The sequence below is a fragment of the Diachasma alloeum genome, unplaced genomic scaffold (genome assembly GCF_001412515.2).
Source record: "Diachasma alloeum isolate Michigan unplaced genomic scaffold, Dall2.0 Dall_scaffold_01062, whole genome shotgun sequence".
NCBI classification, from domain to species: Eukaryota; Metazoa; Arthropoda; class Insecta; order Hymenoptera; family Braconidae; genus Diachasma; species Diachasma alloeum.
The window spans coordinates 163580-180486 of NW_021681173.1; the positions used below are offsets into that span (position 1 = coordinate 163580).

Sequence of the window (16907 nt, forward strand, 5' to 3'; positions counted from 1 at the left end):
GGGGGGGGGGGGGGGAACACACGACCCTTGGGTTTCCAGTCTCAGCCTTTACGTCGACGAAAAACATTTCGTTGAAAATGAAGTTCTGTTGAAGAATTCTGCGGTTTTCGTTACGGAAAATGTCCAATAGAAATTGTTTTACAGAAAATTTTTTTTTCATTTTTTCCACTCGATTTTTTATCTTTTCATCGAAAAAATCAAACAATAATCTTAGGAATTTAGAGCTGAAGAGTTTTTATAAAAAATGTCTGAAAATGAAGCAAGTTGCATAGAAAAATTGAATTCTATTGATTTTTTTGCTGAGTATTTTCCTTATAATCCTTCATTGCAATTAAATAAACCATTTATTCATTTGCAATTAATGAATTATTGATTTCGGAAAATTGAACTCTATTTGAACTCAATAAATGGAAATTCATAAAAAAATGAAAAAAAAGCAAAATTATTTCTTATTTTTCCCATTTCAAATTAGTGACATTCTCATACCGACCAATAGAGGCGTACCATCGCCCCCCTCCGGCCCTCTGCCGTCTCATTGGCCCATTTGAACTCCCAACTATCCCAGGAAGAGGGGGTGAGCCAGAGTTAAAGGGTCCCAGCAGCGTGAGGATTTTGTTTGTGTATTTTTCTGCATTTAAATCCCCATAAATCAGCGAAAAATCCCCCATTTCGTGGCTGGAATAATTCAGAAGAGGAGCAGCCAACAGGGATCGATTCGATGAGTCAATAGAGAAATTTCGTGGACTTTTCGAGGCTGAAGTGGTAAATATCCGCGGAGGCAGGCGTAACGGCCGTTGAGACTCATTTCGGAGTCGAATCGTCATCCCGTGGACTCGTCTCCCTTTTCTCCTCGAGATGGGCAATTTCTCGAGTAAAATATTCCCTGAATTGGAGAACGACGGAAAGTCGAGTGTCCAGTTGCAGGTGAAGATGAGTGCTCTTGAGAAAAATCAGATGTGCACGCCTGTGATGTCGATGAAAATGTCAAATGACCCTAGGTCGGCAACTGCGGGCATCACAAGGACTCCCATCGAGGTGAGACGCCAACAATTATGCGAAAAAAAAATTATGACCAAAAGACAAATAGAATGAAAAAAATAAAAATTCATGTTGTAAAATACCTGCAGAAAATGGCTTTTTATTATTATTTATTACTATTTTATGTTATTACATGTATATTATTATTTACAGATTGCTTCGACACCCCCAAGGGCCAATAAAAAAGTCGCCAGTGCCATTCCTAAGTATCTTCGTGTCAAACAGTACTTGGAGACTAATTTAGACCTCATCTTGCCTGCAGTCACTCCTGAGAAGAGAGTCCCTGACCCACGCTCCCCAAATGTCAATCACGAACGCACTCCAATCATGGTAATTATTCTTCTTCCGTAGACCATTTCATCAATTTATTGCAATTCATTCAGGATGAACTGATTCAACATCAGGATTTTTCAAATAAAATAAGCGAAATCTTCATAATTCTCTCCCTCTTAGAAATTTTTTTAAGTCGTAACATTTTAGCAATTGTATGTTAATTCATTAAAATTTTGCAATTGATTAATCATTAAAATTTCGTAATTTCTCTTAAATGTAAAAAAAATTGTCCTAAATATTCACAAAACTCCTCTAAAAGTATCTCGATGAATTCCCCTGAATGCAAAGCAAACTAAACTAGCTTAAGCAAAAAATAGACCGAATTGAAATGAAGAATAATGAAACTAAAAACGGGAAAAATTGAATTCACAGGTGAAAACGACATCAGGATACATAAGCCCAATAGTAACTGTGCAAGAAGGTCCAGATATGTTGACCCCCGACGCCTTCGACCCCCGTTCCCCAGCCACTGCCTTCGACAGAACCCCAATCGCTCGTTCGAGGCCGTCCAACCCCCCTTCAGAGGGCTCAACCCCCAAAGACACAGCGAGCAGAATGTCATACTGTGAAACTACAGGTGAATTCAACATCCCAGAGATCCAGACGATCCCCACGTTCCCCACAATCACCATCGCAGCGTCGAAGAACCTCGAGGAGTGTATGAGAGCCTGTGACCTGGAGAATGCAGAGAGCAATCTGGATGAATGTCCAGAGGACGAGGTCCTCCACTCGGAGGAGAGCGAAGCTGAGGACCAGATCACAGTCATTCCAAACGTCAGAGGGATCCCAGAGCTCGAAGAAGAAGAGATGAAGGAGAAATCCCCTGGGGAAGAGCCCCAAGTCACCTTGGACCCCTCGAAAGTGCCTTCGAAGCCCCAAACCACAGGGGACAAAGGGCTGATTCGAGTCTGGAGGGACTCAGTGTCTCCACTGCCCCCAGCAGACCCCCAGGGAGCCCTCAGGGAGGACTCCACTCCTCCTGAAGAGGTAATGATAGAGTTTGATGATGAAACTGTTGTGAAATCATCGCAGCCTAACGCCAGCAAGCCAATTGTCAGACTAGACGACAAGTCGAAGCTTCAGATCGTCAATAAACAGATCAAAAAGATCCAGACGAGCAAGAAGGAGGTGAAGGGAGTCTTCGAGGACGTCAACATCGACGCTGGCAAGAGCAGGACCCCCCTGGCCTGCAGGTCCAACCACAAATCAGGAAATCCCAGTAAATCCCCGCAGCAGGTGCTGAGGGCGAAAGGACTCTCCACCAAACCTCGACAGCAGGAGAACACTCCGCCCAACACCAAGAGGTTCAGGACCAAGGTCAAGGGCAACGGGACTCAGTGGGACCCTGACATGACGGTTATCATTTAAATTTGGGGGTGAGGTAGGGGGAGAGTCAGGAATTTTTTGAGTGCTGGGGATTTGAGTTCATATTGAGTGTTTTTTAGGGTTTCTTTTAGGAATTTAAAGCTCCTGAGGAGCACGACTTCGATAGTTATTCTTTAAATTAAAAAAAATATTATGTCTGGGCAAAATGTCATCTTTTGGATGATAGTCGAAGAGATACCTCAAATTTATCAAAAAGTTATCGAACAGACCGACTTAGCCAAAGATGACATTTTGCACAGACATAAGACAGTTTTTTTTGGAGATCTTAAAGGTAACTTTTGAAATTGTGCTCCTTGGGGTGGGGAATTTAGAATTAATTAGTGGCATTGGCGCAATTTCTCGTGGGGAATCAGTGAGTGCCACTGTGTGACTGAATTTAAACGGTTAAATTGTAATAAATAGTGTATTTTTAATACGAACAGCATTATTCATGTTTTTAATGCAATCCTCGTATTTTTAGTAGTGTTGTTTGCATCTCACATCTTCGAATAAATAATTATAAAAATAATTGGTGCTGAATTAATTTCTCTGCATCGCTTCGCGAATTGATGATTTTACTGAGACGATTGAAGCTTGCAGGTCGTCACTGGAGCTTATCAATTTAGTTGTACTGCAGAAAAAAATTAATTGCGTTAAAAGTGACAGCAGTGGGGAATGAATTCATGAAGCAATTACCTAGGATTTTTCATGACAATTCGTTTCCTCTTGTCATCAGAATGGGGTAGTAATTTGATTGTTATTCCACTGTCCACTTTCTTCACAACTGGAACGACTTTCCTCTCCTCTCGCAGGGTCTCGAAGTGAGGCAGCTTCTTTGTGTCAATTAATTTTGGTCGAACTTGTTTGATGTTATCCCTGATGACGTGTCCTTTGTAGTTCACTTGTTTATCGGATTTTATCCTTTTATTGGGGGGCAGACTGGGCTCTGAGACTGGCCGAGGGTCTATCGACCTTGGGATTCCGTCGTTTATAGAGGCGAACGACTCGTTAGGGTACTGATGGGACAGTCTGTCTTCTGTCAATGGAAGAGTTGGGTATTTCTTCTGTCTGTGGTATTGCTCTCTGCAAAAAAATAATGCAGTAAAAACAATGCGCGCGAAAATTCAATTAAAAACCCGAGTTGAAAACCCGAGTTTGTAGCAAGGATGTCAGACAAGATATGAATGTTTTTTTGGGCTCAAACGAAAGAGCGGGTCGAGAAATGGCGTGCTAGGGTCTCTAAAGATGGTTTTGAACCAGGGGAGACTCCTAGACCCCACTCGACAATGTTGTCACAATTGCGCTTTGCAATTGAAAATAGACATCATCTTTAGAGACATTTGTCATCTTTAAAGACTTCTACACGCCATTTTTCGAGCCGCTCTTTCATTTGAGCCAAAAAAAACATTCATATCTTGTCTGACATCTCTGTTACAAACTCTGGTCATCAACTCTGGTTTTCAGTTGAAATTGGAATTGTTAATTTACACAATAATAGGATTGCATTGACGATTTTTTCTTAACTCGCAAAAATCTTCAAACAATTTGCTATCGATTGGTGATAAAATTTTTTGGAAATAATGAAATAGAGGGGATAACGCCTTTTTTTTCAGAGGTGATTTTTCAAGAATTTATTTTTTAAAAAAGTACTAACTAGCAAATGTTTTTTATTAGCTCGCAATTTTCTTCAAAACTACTTCAATGAGAAAAAAAATAAAAATTTGGAATATCTATACATGAGGGGCTAATTGATCGGATCTGACATTTCGAGGTAATTCGAGAAGTTTCTTGAAATTTCGAAAAAATGTAAGGAGTTTCTAGAAATTTCGAGGAAATTCAGGGAGTTTCTAGAGAATTCGAGGAAATTCAGGGAGTTTCTAGAAAATTTGAGGAGATACAAAGAGTTTCTAGGAAATGCGAGAAAGAAGGAAAGACCATGGACGTATCCACGTACAATTACAGCCCTGCAATTTTTCATTTTTTTATATCAATTTTTCTCATACCTAGGGACAAACTTATCCCTTTCCACACTCGTGGGGTCTTCCTTGTGCCTCCTAATCCTCACGACAACGTCTTTCTGTCTCTGAATCAGTTTCCTTCGCGTTTCAGCGAGACTTTCCAATTCTGGGGCGTAACACACGTGGAGGACTCCTCCATAAAAGTTCTTGTTGTCCACCAATCGTTTTGCAATTCTGTGAAAAATCCAAATGGAAACGAGGGCCAAAGGGAATTAGCAGAGAGGAGTTGGATTTAGAGGTGTTTTATCGCTATACCTGGCACTCTGGATTCTCTCAAACTGCACGTGAAAGCTCTCAGTGAACTCTTCAGCTGGATACTCAATAAGCAATTCACATTTTTTAACGTCACCGTAAGGTGAAAGCAATTTCTTGAGCTCTTCGATTAGGTTTATTTTGGGCACACCACATACTATTAAATGTACGGATTCATCGTTGATTGTGTAAACCTGTTAATTAGATCTGGATTGTCAAGGAAACGTCGAATTCGAGAATAGAAAGTGATGAGTTGGAGTTTTTGTTGGAAATTTTTATTTTTCATCAACTTTAATGTAGTTGTGGTGTCGACATCAATGCAACTGATTCTATTGAGGCATTTTCTATAGAAATTCCTTGGTTCAAATGTTCAAATTTTTTTCTTTAATTTTTTTAATGAAAAGAGGAGAAAAATAGGGGGGAAAAATAGCCTGAGAAAAATCATGTTGAGGAATTCCGATGGAAAATGTCTCAATAGAAAAGAAAACAGAGAAAAATGCAATTCTAGTTTTTTATGTGTGAAATAGTTTCTATTGGGCATCTTCTATAAAAAACCCGCAGGGAGGCTGCGGAATTTTCAAATAGGGTCCACCAGGAACCGGTAAAATCTCGAATAGAAGTTCAATAGAAATTCAACAGAATTTCCTATTCAATTCGCTGGTTTTTTCCATAAATTTTTGCGCGTGTGACTTCTCACGATTTTAAGCTGCTCCAAAAATGTCCCAATAAAGACAGAAATTGAAGAATTCTTTACATTCCGTTAAATATTCAATTGTCTCAGTAACTGCTAGTGACTTTGGGGCAATTTCAAGCGAAATTATTCCACATAAAAGAAATTTCCGACAAGAAATGTCTGCGACGTCGCCTCCTAAATCACTGCTCCACCAGAAAAAATCCATAATCAACAAAAAAATTTATGTTCCTTCCCCTCAATAAATCACCCAACACAATTTTCCCTCCCCCTCCCATAAGTCGTCAATCCTTAATTTTCAAAGTAGGATACAATGCTACCTTGACCGCGGTGAGCCTCTTCCCCTGTCTGTAAGCCGGTCTGGTCCTGCACAACTCCTGCTGCACGTGGTGCGGCATCATCCTGACCCCTTTGGGCCCCTCGTCCCCCATGATCCCTCTAAAATCCCCAACGTCTTCACTTCAATCTCGGCAATCGCCTTTCTCCTACGTGAACCATAAAGTTCAAGACCATAAAAATCAAGCTCTCACACGCCCCTCAACCCTTTAATCCACAGGTAATGCCTCGACAATTGTTTACGACTTCCAGGAAGATCTACGTGCACACACAATTACCTCGTATCCCTGAACATGTCGTTCCCCACTCGCCCCCCCACCATCTCGCGGCGTAATCAGAGCTCGACCAATCACGGATCTCCGAACTAGGGATGCTCGTTACGACTCGATCATCGAGGGGTATCGATACTCAATTCCCCGACAATCGATACTTCAATCCCGATATCAATATTTGGTCGAAGTTAATTTTTGATTTTTTTTTGCTCGTGAAATTTCAAAAAAAGAACAATTTTTCAAATTACGTGATCGAATTTAAATCGATATTTTCAATATCGAAATTGTTATGTGCAATATATCGATATATATCAATTCCCACCCTGCGATTTTGGTCGATTCGATTCGAGTTTTTTTTTGGAAGGGAAATTTCAAATACGAACGATTTTTCAAATTCTGTGATTGGCTTTAAATCGATGATTTCACGATCGACGTTTTTATGTGCGATATATCGACATGTGTCAACTCTGCAGGTGACGATGACTATCGATTCATCATATCGACTGAAAGATCGAGCATTTCTCCTTCAATTCCCCTCGCTCCAATCGAAGCAGAGCTGTCCCTGTGGTGGGGGTAGAGGGGCAATAGTAGTGGTGTGGGTTTTCATACCCCTGGCATTTTCGGTGTGACACTTAGGCTCACGAAAAAAAACCGCCCAATAATTTCACAAGTAACAAATAAACCCGCCTCGTGTTGACGAAATCACGTGAATAACTTGTGATCCAACCAGCCAGTTCTATTTATTCAACAGTCAATTGGATGATGACGATGATTATAGTGCCAATGGGGTGGATTGAACGGACTAGATGTGTTAATTGTGAACGTGGTTAGCGACCGGCGCGAAAATGGCAATCTCTAGTTGGATGATTTGGGGTAGAAACCTACGCACCAACAGATCACAACGTCGTGAGTTTACTGCGTCTGATTGTTGCATTGATTTCGGCTGAATTATTCGCTTTTTATTTACCACAGGCTTTTCTTTCAGATCGCCAGGACCACGAGAACAGTCACATTCAGCTTGATCTGTCAAAAGGTTAGTGCCCTAACCTCAAACCCTCCCTCGGGGATCGTTTCTTCTGGCTGGAGAGCATCCTCGAGGTGGAAATTAAGCTCTCACCGGCAATTGTCATATTTTTTATTCATCGTTTCCAGATTTTTTTCATTTCATGTCTTGAATATTTGAGATTTTCTCAAAAATACTCGTAAGAGCTGTTTACCATCCCTATAAAAACCTAGAGTTGATTTCATTTTATACCCGGAAATGTTTATAAAATTACGATTTTAAATAAAAATGAAAAATTTCATTTTTTTTCAATTTTTTCTTCAAAATTATGAATGTGAAATTCTGCCAAATTTCCATTAAACATCTATTGGAAATGTCACCAGTTTCATCAAAGTACATTCAACAGAATCTATTTCACAGAAAAGAAAGAATTTCATGTCAACACTTCCTCTAGAACATGTCCCCTGAACATTTCTGTCAAAAAAAAATTGCAAGTTCTCCAGAACCCCCTAGAATAGTCCCCCAAATCCCCAGGTCTTTCCCCAATTGAATTTCTCCGGGTCAGCCTGAAAGCCCCATCCTCACGCTCTCGCCCCGTTAATCTTCCAGACCTGAAAGACAACATCAAAGAAGTCCTGACGAACATCTGCCTCCGCCACGGCGTGTCCAGCGTGAAGAAGCTAGGCTACCTAAACGCGATAGTCCGCCTAGTAACGGAGAATGACTCCTCAGACTACGGTCTCACCCCCGAAGAGTTATTCTGCTGCCTGCGAGTGGGTCTCATCCAGGAGGCGACGCAGGTGCGAGCAGCAGCCCTCCGCTCAATCAGATACCTCCTCAAGAAGCAGGAGGACGTGCTCACCCTCAACAAGCTCCAATACCCCTACTTCATCGCTCGCAGCATGGACATCAACCTGAGAAACGACATGGAGCGAATGCAAGCATTGCGTTTAGTCCGTCGAATCCTAGTCCTGGCCCCGAGGCACTTCAGCCCAGTTCTCGCGCGTTCCCTCATCAGCCTGACGAACGGAGGAGTCGAGGAGAAGGACCGAACATTCCGGGCGTTCCTGGCGACCCTCTGCGAGCTGGGAGTCCTGAATTCAGCCCTTCTAATCAGCTGTGGAGGTGTGGGGACCCTGGCGAGATCAGCGACCACAGGGCTGTCTCCAGCGATGGTGGAGTCGGTGATAGGCGTCCTCCTGCGCCTCCTGGGTAGCCCTGAGACCAGGAGTAGCGTCTCCCTGCTCTGCCTGGCAGCCCCCTACTGCGAGCTCCACTCATCCCTGAACGAGCGCTCGAGGGAGAGCAGAGAGAGCAGATTCGCAGCCAGCAAACTGGCCCTGCTGAGCGTCCTCAGGTCGTACTCAGGTGTCCTGAACTTCTGCAATCCCCATGACAACTCAGGGCTCAAGGCAATCGCCGACATTCTCTACGTGGAGCAGCTGGAGGTTCGTGGCGCCGTCCTGGAGCTCCTCTACGAGCTCCTGGGACTGCCCCTCCCCATCTGGACTGACGAGCCTGACGTCGCCCTGGCAGCGGTCGACCCCAGTCGCCCCAAGGACAACTGGAGGCTCTCCGAAGGCTTCGTCGCAGCAGAGGGACGCTCCATCCTCCCTCCGCTGGCCTCACACTGTCCAAATATCACTGAACTTCATCTAGCACTTTTGGTTTACGTTCTTCTTGAGTGCGGCCTGCACCGGGCACTCGCCGAGACAATCGTCACGTCTGACACCTTCATATCTGTCAGAGCTGCTGTCCTCCTCGGGGCCCTCCTTCATCTAGCTCATTCACTGCTTCCACCAGACGTCTGTGATCTCACTCCACCACTTCCTAATTTATTGGAGCACGCCAGTGTGGGGAGGCATCAAGCACTAGCTGCTGTGGCCATTCTGGGGAGAATGCACTCGATGATGAGGAGGAGACCTGCACCCTCCAGCCTCTTTCTGGATAGGATTCTGCAGGCTGGCACTTGGATGAGGCCGTCGGCCCCCAGACGACAGAGGACCTCCAGCAGAAATTGGCTGAGGCGAGAGTCTCCAACGACTCCACTGCTGAAAGACGCTCAAGTGCTGAGCTCCAAGGACGCCCTCGCCTGGAACTGGCCGGTGATAAGGTCAATCCTGCGGTCGAGGGAGGACTCGCTGAGGATCTTCCACGACTCTGACCACAGACTGTTCATAAAACGACTCGTCAGGTACTTCAAGCCATCCTCCAACAGGTACAGCAGGGTTGAGTTGGGAACCAGTGTGACTCTTGCCAGGGAGGCGACTCTGGCCGGCTGTGACCTGGTGAATTGCCTCCTGGAGATCCAGGAGCCCGAGGGGACGAGACTGCTGAACGAACTCATCGGCGACATTGCCGAACAGATATCGGAGATTACGACTCAACCGTCTGCCCACGACTGTCTGTTTTCCCCCAGGCACATGACCACCACCTGCTGTCAAAAGTACTTCCTCTTCCTGGGGCAGCTGAGCCAATCCGCCAAGGGAACTGTCATTCTCAAGGCCTTCAATCTCCTCGAGAAGATGGAGGATCTTGCGATTGCTACCAATCACGACTGCTACGTGAAGCTGATAATATCGAGTTTGGATTACACTAGGGAGGGCCCCAACAGGAAGGTTTTGAGTAAAATCATATCATCGGGACTGGAGCAGACCCGCCTGTACGCCACGCAGTTCCTGAGGCTCATCCTGCGAGCGAGGATGAACGACGCCTCCCAGTGGGCACTGACGCTTTTAACTGGAAGACTCTCAGACGACAGTAGGACGGTGGCTCTGGCAGCTCTGGAGGCACTCCACGAGGCCAGTGAGGAGCCGGAGTACCTCGAGATCTTTTTGAATCAGGGGGGGCTCAACAGGGCCTGGGACAAGTGGCTCGAGCACCTTGGGGACCGTGGCTACCTCCTCAACATCAGGTTGTACTCCCTTCGTGCTGGTTTTACGAGACTTCCATCGCCCGTTGAGGAGCTCGAGAGGTGGGTGAAGCCTGGGGGTTTTGCCGAGAGGTACGTGGGCCTCATCGAGGGGGAGATCCACGACTCCTTCACCAGGAGGCAGCGAGGGGAGAACGGTAGCTACTTGAGGAGGCAGAGTAGCATGCTGGTGCTGCCCAGGGACGTCTTCATCCCCCCTCATCTCCTGGGACAGCTGGTGCAGCACGAATTGGGAATGCAATTGCTGACGAGAAGGAACGTCGTTCAGAGACTAGCGAGGACAGTCCAGAGGTTCATCCTGGACTTGGCTGGGACCGACACCGAATCAAATTCAAAAGCCACGAAGAGCAGTAGATCGGGGTTCGAGGAGACACACTTCATGTCTGAGGAGTCTGGCCCTGAGGAGGCCCCAGAGCCCAGCAGATTGGAGACGATAATCGACGCCGAGGTGATGGAGACTGTCCCCAGATCCCTCAGACAGGACTCCCTGGTCAACGACTCCCAGAGGACGACCCCAGAGAAAATAGCTGACGATCGGGACGCTGGGGGCCCTGACGAGAGGATTCTCACGGTGAAGGCTGCCCTCTGGAGCTCCGGACACTACGGTACGTCACCAGCTGGCGTCGAGCAGCTCAAGCACCACAAACTCGTCGAGATGATGACCAACCTAGCCGAGAGCTGTCAGTACTACGCTGTCAGGGCCACTGCCATGTACTCACTCAGCTTGATCAGCACCACTAGAGCTGGGGCTGATGTGCTCGCCCTCTACGACTGGCCCTGCGTCAGGTACAGGCGAGGCGACTACTGGCCCATTGTCCAGCCGACCCAGCAGTACTCACTCCCCAGTCCTGTTCCCATTCAGAAGCACCACAGAAGTCTCAGTGATGGCAAGCCCGACCTGCCAGATCCCATCGTCAGGCGGACCAGAAACAGATCGGAAAGTGCTGCCACTGACATCGAAGCCAAGAGACTCGCATTCCCCGAGAGGGGAGAGACACCCAGTCCTGTGTCGAGTGTTCAGAGGCTCAGCCAACAGGACGCCGAGGGATATGCCAAACTCAGAAAGTACCAGATGCACAGGAGGCCCAGCTTCTCACACAGCAGCCTGGAAATGTACAGCTCCGATGGACGACTCTCACTTCAGAGTCTCTCGGAATTCGAATCGTCCAGGAGTTGGACTACTGATAATGCCAATTCGTTAACACCACCTGCTGTTGCTACAAGGGAGGAGGATCCTGGGGACACTTGTTACATGGGAATTTGTCTACCGAAAAATTTGCAGATGATATTTCCGGAGAATGTTAACAGGGGCTCGACTGTCTCTGAGACATTCAGCAGGTGTGAGGGGGATAATAGTCAGGGGGATGAGGAGGAGAGCTCAGAGGGTGAGAATGCAGATCATGGGAGAATTTGTCTGGTGTGTTATAAGGGGAGAAACAGGTGGGATGACGAGGTCAGCGAGGCTGATGCCAAAATTCGAAAGTGAGGGCACATTATTTCTTATTGGATTATACTTTATTTTTTCCATTTTTTCAAATTAATAATAATAATAATTTTATTATTATTCATTACAACTCATTCTTATTTATTTATTATTACTTAATAATATTATTAATAATAATTTCATTATTATTATTATTATTATTAATAATGAAATAATAATGAAATTATTATTATTATTATTATTATTATTGTTATTATTATTGTTATTGGTATTATTAGGAAACTAGATACAATGAATGAGAATTTGAGATGATTCCAAAAATAGATTTAATTTCTATAAATAAATTTTTCATTATTTGAGGAAATTGGGTTTATATGAGTTTTTTTGTTGTTCCAGAGAGACTTTGAGACATGCTCAGAGACTATCCAACCCTGTTTGGTACCGCCACAGTCGACAGGCGTTATTGAGACTCAGGCAGAGATATCCTGAGAAATTTCAAGTGAGTTTTTTATTTATTTTTAATTGGGAATTAAAAACGTGTGTTTTTTTTAATTTGGGAAAACCGAAAAATATGACGGATTTAATTAATTAAATTTATCATGGTTTGTTAGTGCAGGTAATTGAATTCTGAATGAAATTAAACTGAATTGAAATTCATTAAACTTTTTTTTCAAAAAATTCAACAGATAAGCAAAAGTGTCAAAATTTTTTCTAAATCCTCTCATTCCCTCGATTAAAAAAAAAGAAATAAATGGTTGTTTTTTTTCTCATTCCCTGCACTCAGTCAAAAAAAAAAATTTTCTCTACTTTATACTAATTGTTGATTCCCCAGGACACTTGTCTATTCTCCGAAGTAGCTTCCCGCCTAGGGAGTGGAACGTACAGACTCCAAGCCCGTCGTTTCCTCCAGGAGCTGTTCCTGGACGCACCCTTCGACGTTCTTTACCTAGAGCCAATGAAGATCCTTCACATGCCCATCGGCACCGAGGAGAACCTAGCCCAGCCGACCCCCGCAGTCCTCCCCAGCAGCGATCTGAGCATAAGCCCCTCGAAGAGACGAGTCAATGGCAGACTGACGATACCCGAGGTCGAGTCACCCTCGTCAACGACCTCCGAGCTTGCTAGTGAGACGAGGGACAATGGTGGACGTTTAAAGTCCCCAGAGGCTCCCGATAAAACTGAAAAACTCAGCGACGAGAAGATAATAGCAGAAATACTGAAGCCTGCTGAGAGACTTAGGATATCAAAGAGTTCCGATAATAAATTATTAAAAGTTACTGGTACAAACACTGCCATCAGCCTTGATTAGTACTCCAATTTATGAATTGATAATGTGTAAATATTTTATATTAATGAGAGATGAAGATAATTATTGAATTATATTAAATAAAGGAAAGAATTCAGACACTGCCAGCAATATTTTTGGATCAGTCTGTTCATTTGACACTTCAAGGAAGAATTTTACTGAAAAATCGAATTCGCTTTTTAATACAAAACTTATTCTATTGAGGTATGTTCTATAGAAATTCTTCGGCTCAATTTTTCTGTTTTTTATTTGATTTTTTTATGAACGGAGAAGAAAAATAAAGTAGAAAACCCCTAATAAAAATCGAGTCGAGGAATTTGTGTAGAAAAGGTCTCAATCGAAATCCAACAGAATGTTTTATCGAATTCGCCAGTTTCTCCATGACGCATTTTCAAAAAGAGAGGGTAATGAAATTCCCATCACCACGAATTACATTGTTCATAATACAAGATTGATCCACTCCAATTCTTTCACCTTGAGCAAAATCATCAGATTAATAGTTGCGAATTCACACGATTACGTAATATTTGCTTGAGATATTCCCCCTCTACGTATCGCGTATCAGCTGCGCCTGGAAATTATCACGAAAATACAGAGTGAAAGAGAGTGTGTGCAGTATGGCGTTGAAGCTCATTCTGGAGAGTCGGAATTATTCGGTTGGGGCCATGGGAATAGCGAAGAAATGGGTTGTCGTTAAGCATTTTGAAGGAGAGCCCAAGCCATCGGACTTGAAGATCGTTGAGGAAGAACTGCCGCCGATAAAGGATGGAGGTCATGCAAACGACGTTATTTATTCATTTATTTATTCATTCATTCATTCATTTACTTATTTATTTATCCATTTATTTTTTATCATGCATTCACACCCCACAGCATAAAAAATCAGATGATTGATTTGAATATTCAGCGGAGCGATAGAATGCCAAGTTCCGAAGGAAAATGTCTAGATTTGAAGTAGAAAAAAAATTATGAGGATTTTTTAAATGGATCTGTCGCTGCATTAAAACGTTTTAATGCCTTTTTGCATTTTTACATTGAAGAAGGGAATTTATACAGCAGTTCACAACCTTGTGACGTTATAGGAAATGATTGGATGGGATTTGAATGGGTGGGAGGGGAACCGGGGTTATTCTCAATATGAAAAACAGAAAATTTTTACTGAAAAAAAGTGGATTGAGGGAGTCTTCCCTCAAAACCACATTTCACATTATAAAAATAATTCGTAAAATAACTCATAAATGTTTTATGAATTCAGTAGCGAAGTGGTAAAGCGGTAGAAGTAAACTTTGACTATCGACCAGTTTTCAATGAATATCTCGGAATGTAAGGGAGATAGTAAAATTTTTGTTAGAACCTTTTTTATAGAGCGGATTGAGTGCTGCAAAAAATGTAATTACAAAAATTTCACCATCTCCCTTAGATTCGGACATATTTTTCAAAAACTCAACTGCGAAATAAGTCGACTCAAACAGTTTTACCATTTCGCTACTGAATTTATCTTTATGATATTTATTTATGTGAGTTCAATGATTCCGCTCTGTTTTTATAATTGTTCTTATTATTGTAGAGTATCTGACTCAAGCAGAATACATATCAGTCGATCCCTACCAGCGCAGATACATCACGAAGTTCCCCGTAGGAATAACGATGATTGGCTCTCAGGTCGCGCGGATAATTGAATCGAAGAATCCGGATTATCCGGTGGGGAAGAGAGTCGTTGGATGGCTGGGGTGGAGGACCCACACTATTCTCGATGGAAAGGAATTCTCTGGCGCCGCTCTTGTCAATCAAATTCCGTACATTCTTCCCGAGTTGGGGGGCCTCCCCCCGTCGCTTGCACTGGGGGTTGCGGGGATGCCAGGGTATGCATCTGAATTAGCGAATACGATTGTGCAGTGGCGAGGGACAATTTTTATTTGACAACCAGCTGGGGCCCCCGGCCTTACCCGGGCAGCTGTTTTTTCTGCAGCTTATTTTTGAATTGAAAATGATTTTTTAATTCTTTCTTTCCACGGAGAGAAAAATTCTAAAAATTACAAAAAAAAAAAACGTAAACATTACTTTTCGAAACGTAATTCGCGAGCGAAGTAAAATTCAATAAAAAGTGAGTCGGAACCGAAATTGTGCGAATCGCCACGTAAATTCTACGATTTGTTTCGTACAAATTAACCGCCCGTCTGATGACTCACCGCTGTGGGGGCAACAAGTCGTTCTGTAATTTTTCCCCAACGATTGAGAAATTTTACGGAACGGAACGTAGAAATAACTCACCGGATTCATAAAAATTGTTGAACGTTCAAGGATTTTTGATTTTGGAGGCACAATAAGTCGGCAAGTTTCTGTAAGATTTTACTTCCTCGAGAAAAATTACGTGACAATTTCGTTCTTTGTTCTCTTCCTATCCTATAAAAATTGGCGGAAAACGATTCCCCCCTGCAGATTACGTGAATTTTTCGGTAATTTTTACTGAATATTTCTCTCCGTGTGGTGGTTTACACGGGGAAAGAAAAAAATAAAAATCTAGCTTCCCAATTTTAATAAAATTTATTTTGTGACTCATTCTCAAGTATTCCTATAACAGAATCATGAATTAAGATGTTAGCTCTTAATTCTGGAATTCGCTTCAAATTTTTTGCCATTTCCTCATCAAATCCATTTTTGCTTCCGAATGAAAGTAAATTTGTAAACTATTTGCAATAGTTTAAATCTAACATTTGGCTTTTTGCGTTATATCAAGCAATTCCAAAAAAATTTCTCATTCATAAAAGCCGTCTCTTCCGTTAAAATTTAAATTTAGAATTTAGTCCTTCGGGAATTTTTCTGATTCGAGTGATTTTTTGTCAATTTCATGAAGAAATACTGCATATTTCGGCCTGCTGGAGGCATGCAATCCCAAGGCAGGTGAGACCCTAGTGGTGACTGGAGCTGCTGGAGCCGTCGGCTCCCACGCCGGGCAAATCGGGAAGATAAAGGGCATGAGAGTGATCGGAATAGCCGGATCCGACGAGAAATGTCGATGGCTGACTGAAGAACTGGGCTTCGACCATGCGATAAATTACAAAACCGGAAATGTCGGGGAGGAACTGAGGAAAGCAGCTCCAGAAGGCGTTGATTGCTTCTTCGACAATGTGAGCACGCACAAAAAATTTTCATTTCCTTGAAGAATTCCGGAGTTTTACTGCGCATTTTTTAATGAATGAATTGAATTCAATGAATTGAATGAATGAATTACATGAATTTTCCAAATATTTTCTACTCTATTTTTCATCCCTCTTTATCTAAAAAAAAAAATCAGATAAAAAATTTGAACAATTAAAAATTGAATATTTCCATTTCGAAAAATGCATAAAGAATTAAATAAAAAATACAGAAATGAATAGATTAATGATCTGATGATGTCGACAGGTGGGTGGACAGATATCCAGCACAATCATCTACCAGATGAAGCTGATGGGGCGTGTCTCGGTGGTCGGCAGTATTTCTTCCTACAACGACGACGAGAGGGACATCGCGACCCTTCCGAAGGCGACGATAATCCAACCTGGCCTGGTGACGGGCCAACTGACGGTCCGAGGGGTTCGCGTGGTCTACTGGCTCGACCGCTGGATGGAGGGCATCAGCCAGAACCTCCAGTGGATTAAAGAGGGAAAGCTCAAGTACAGGGAGACCGTCACTGATGGATTTGAAAGCACGTTCAAAGCCTTCACTGGAATGTTGAAAGGAGAAAACGTGGGGAAAGCCATTGTTAGAGTTTGAAAAGCCTCTCTAAATGAGGAAAATTAATTGTTCATCGTTTCTGTGTTTATATCTTTGGAAATAAAAAAATATTTTGGATAATTCGGATTCAGATTATTTTGCAATATTTAAAGAAACTTGTACCTCTAATCATTACGGCACCCGATGGGGAAAGTCGGCAA

At 43.1% G+C, this 16907-nt stretch overlaps 4 protein-coding genes across 4 annotated transcripts; 3 read left to right on the top strand and 1 right to left on the bottom strand.

The window, feature by feature from the left end:
• Window positions 1–519: 519 nt before the first annotated feature.
• On the top strand, window positions 520–3265 carry LOC107045706. Its single transcript, XM_015268040.1, has 3 exons — window positions 520–1035; window positions 1192–1368; window positions 1744–3265. Exons 1-3 carry the CDS (start codon window positions 856–858, stop codon window positions 2737–2739), a joined length of 1353 nt encoding a protein of 450 aa, XP_015123526.1. The 5' UTR covers window positions 520–855; the 3' UTR covers window positions 2740–3265.
• On the bottom strand, window positions 3145–6335 carry LOC107045756 (RNA-binding protein 48). Its single transcript, XM_015268118.1, has 6 exons — window positions 6312–6335; window positions 6018–6182; window positions 5010–5200; window positions 4740–4928; window positions 3433–3819; window positions 3145–3367 (listed from the first exon to the last, which is right to left on the bottom strand). Exons 2-6 carry the CDS (start codon window positions 6126–6128, stop codon window positions 3277–3279), a joined length of 969 nt encoding a protein of 322 aa, XP_015123604.1. The 5' UTR covers window positions 6129–6182; window positions 6312–6335; the 3' UTR covers window positions 3145–3276.
• Window positions 6336–6930: 595 nt separating this feature from the next.
• On the top strand, window positions 6931–13101 carry LOC107045711 (rapamycin-insensitive companion of mTOR). The gene is made up of 5 exons (XM_015268046.2): window positions 6931–7211; window positions 7291–7338; window positions 7918–11722; window positions 12081–12183; window positions 12517–13101. The coding sequence occupies exons 1-5, from the start codon at window positions 7151–7153 to the stop codon at window positions 12991–12993; spliced, it is 4494 nt and encodes a 1497-aa protein (XP_015123532.1). The 5' UTR covers window positions 6931–7150; the 3' UTR covers window positions 12994–13101.
• Window positions 13102–13569: 468 nt separating this feature from the next.
• On the top strand, window positions 13570–16827 carry LOC107045714 (prostaglandin reductase 1). Its single transcript, XM_015268050.1, has 4 exons — window positions 13570–13761; window positions 14558–14852; window positions 15845–16118; window positions 16396–16827. Exons 1-4 carry the CDS (start codon window positions 13608–13610, stop codon window positions 16744–16746), a joined length of 1074 nt encoding a protein of 357 aa, XP_015123536.1. The 5' UTR covers window positions 13570–13607; the 3' UTR covers window positions 16747–16827.
• Window positions 16828–16907: the final 80 nt, after the last annotated feature.

Excerpts from the sequence above, each read along its gene's own strand:
- LOC107045756 (XM_015268118.1), bottom strand. The coding sequence starts at position 6,128 with ATGGGGGACGAGGGGCCCAAAGGGGTCAGGATGATGCCGCACCACGTG. Across the intron at positions 3,820-4,739 it reads AGGGATAAGTTTGTCCCTAG|AGAGCAATACCACAGACAGA; the intron begins GTATGAGAAAAA and ends ATTTTTTTGCAG. Across the intron at positions 3,368-3,432 it reads ATTGTCATGAAAAATCCTAG|TACAACTAAATTGATAAGCT; the intron begins GTAATTGCTTCA and ends TTTTTTCTGCAG.
- LOC107045711 (XM_015268046.2), top strand. The coding sequence starts at position 7,151 with ATGGCAATCTCTAGTTGGATGATTTGGGGTAGAAACCTACGCACCAAC. Across the intron at positions 7,212-7,290 it reads CACCAACAGATCACAACGTC|ATCGCCAGGACCACGAGAAC; the intron begins GTGAGTTTACTG and ends CTTTTCTTTCAG. Across the intron at positions 7,339-7,917 it reads TCAGCTTGATCTGTCAAAAG|ACCTGAAAGACAACATCAAA; the intron begins GTTAGTGCCCTA and ends TTAATCTTCCAG.
- LOC107045706 (XM_015268040.1), top strand. The coding sequence starts at position 856 with ATGGGCAATTTCTCGAGTAAAATATTCCCTGAATTGGAGAACGACGGA. Across the intron at positions 1,036-1,191 it reads TCACAAGGACTCCCATCGAG|ATTGCTTCGACACCCCCAAG; the intron begins GTGAGACGCCAA and ends TATTATTTACAG. Across the intron at positions 1,369-1,743 it reads ACGAACGCACTCCAATCATG|GTGAAAACGACATCAGGATA; the intron begins GTAATTATTCTT and ends TTGAATTCACAG.
- LOC107045714 (XM_015268050.1), top strand. The coding sequence starts at position 13,608 with ATGGCGTTGAAGCTCATTCTGGAGAGTCGGAATTATTCGGTTGGGGCC. Across the intron at positions 13,762-14,557 it reads GCCGCCGATAAAGGATGGAG|AGTATCTGACTCAAGCAGAA; the intron begins GTCATGCAAACG and ends TTATTATTGTAG. Across the intron at positions 14,853-15,844 it reads GGGGTTGCGGGGATGCCAGG|AAATACTGCATATTTCGGCC; the intron begins GTATGCATCTGA and ends AATTTCATGAAG.